The sequence below is a fragment of the Myotis davidii genome, unplaced genomic scaffold, assembly GCF_000327345.1.
Source record: "Myotis davidii unplaced genomic scaffold, ASM32734v1 scaffold685, whole genome shotgun sequence".
NCBI classification, from domain to species: domain Eukaryota; kingdom Metazoa; phylum Chordata; class Mammalia; order Chiroptera; family Vespertilionidae; genus Myotis; species Myotis davidii.
Genome location: NW_006295823.1, coordinates 53,064 through 53,960, shown reverse-complemented (window position 1 = coordinate 53,960; position 897 = coordinate 53,064). Strand labels below are relative to the sequence as shown.

Genomic DNA, 897 nt, shown 5'->3' with positions numbered 1-897 from the left:
TGCAATTCATGATAGCCAAGCTAGTTTGTGAAGGAGGCATGTAGCCGTAGTCACAGAAATAGACTAACGATCGCCCTACATACACCGGGAAGTATTTAGATGTGTCCGCATGAAGTAGCCGTCCATGTTTTATTTCCGGAAATCCGCAGGGCTTCACTAGCAATGAAAGCAAAGAACACGCAGTATGAATAATGGTGTGCATTTACAAAAATCCAATCGGAGGGAAATTGTTTCAACCGTGAATTATATCCCTTTCTTCCCATACAAATACAGTGGGGCCTTGACTTACGAGTTTAATTTGTTCCGAGACCGAGCTGGTTAACTCAAATTACTCTGTCTACTCAAAGCAAAAAATCTCCGAGAGACAGCTGGTATCTCAAAAAACTCGTTAGTCGGGACACTCGTAAGTCAAGGCCCCACTGTAACATCATTGCAGTAGGCTTTCTAGGACACGAAAAGTTATCAAGTTCGGATGATGTAACTAACACTTGTTTTCTGCACATTTCAAAATATATATGAGGTAGGGTTATGTGTCTGCAACAGAGCAGAAACCGAAGTAACCGCTTGAGCTAAAGCTGACCCTCAAAATATATATGAATATGGAATCCTTAGAGGGTACACCTGAAACTAATATTTATATGCCCACTTAACTCTAAACCAGTGGTTCTCAACCTTGGCTGCGCATTAGAATCACCTGGGAATCTCTTTAAAATCCTGATTTCTGGGCCTCATCCTCCGGAAATTCTGTTTCTTTGTGATGAGGTGGGGCCACAGCATTAGTAACAAAGGAACAGAATTTCCGGAGGAGGAGGCCCAGAAATCAGGATTTTAAAAAGATTCCCAGGTGATTCTAATGTGCAGCCAAGGTTGAGAACCACTGCTCTAGGTCATGTCACT

The 897-nt window shown here is 42.4% G+C and overlaps 1 protein-coding gene across 1 annotated transcript in view; it reads right to left on the bottom strand.

Moving 5' to 3' along the window:
• Window positions 1–897, bottom strand: part of LOC102756416 (complement factor H-like) — a 3,989-nt gene that overhangs the window by 727 nt on the left and 2,365 nt on the right. The window contains exon 3 of the mRNA XM_015568439.1: window positions 4–156. Within this exon, the coding sequence (XP_015423925.1) occupies window positions 4–156 (153 nt within the window). The remainder of the gene's footprint in view (window positions 1–3; window positions 157–897) is intronic.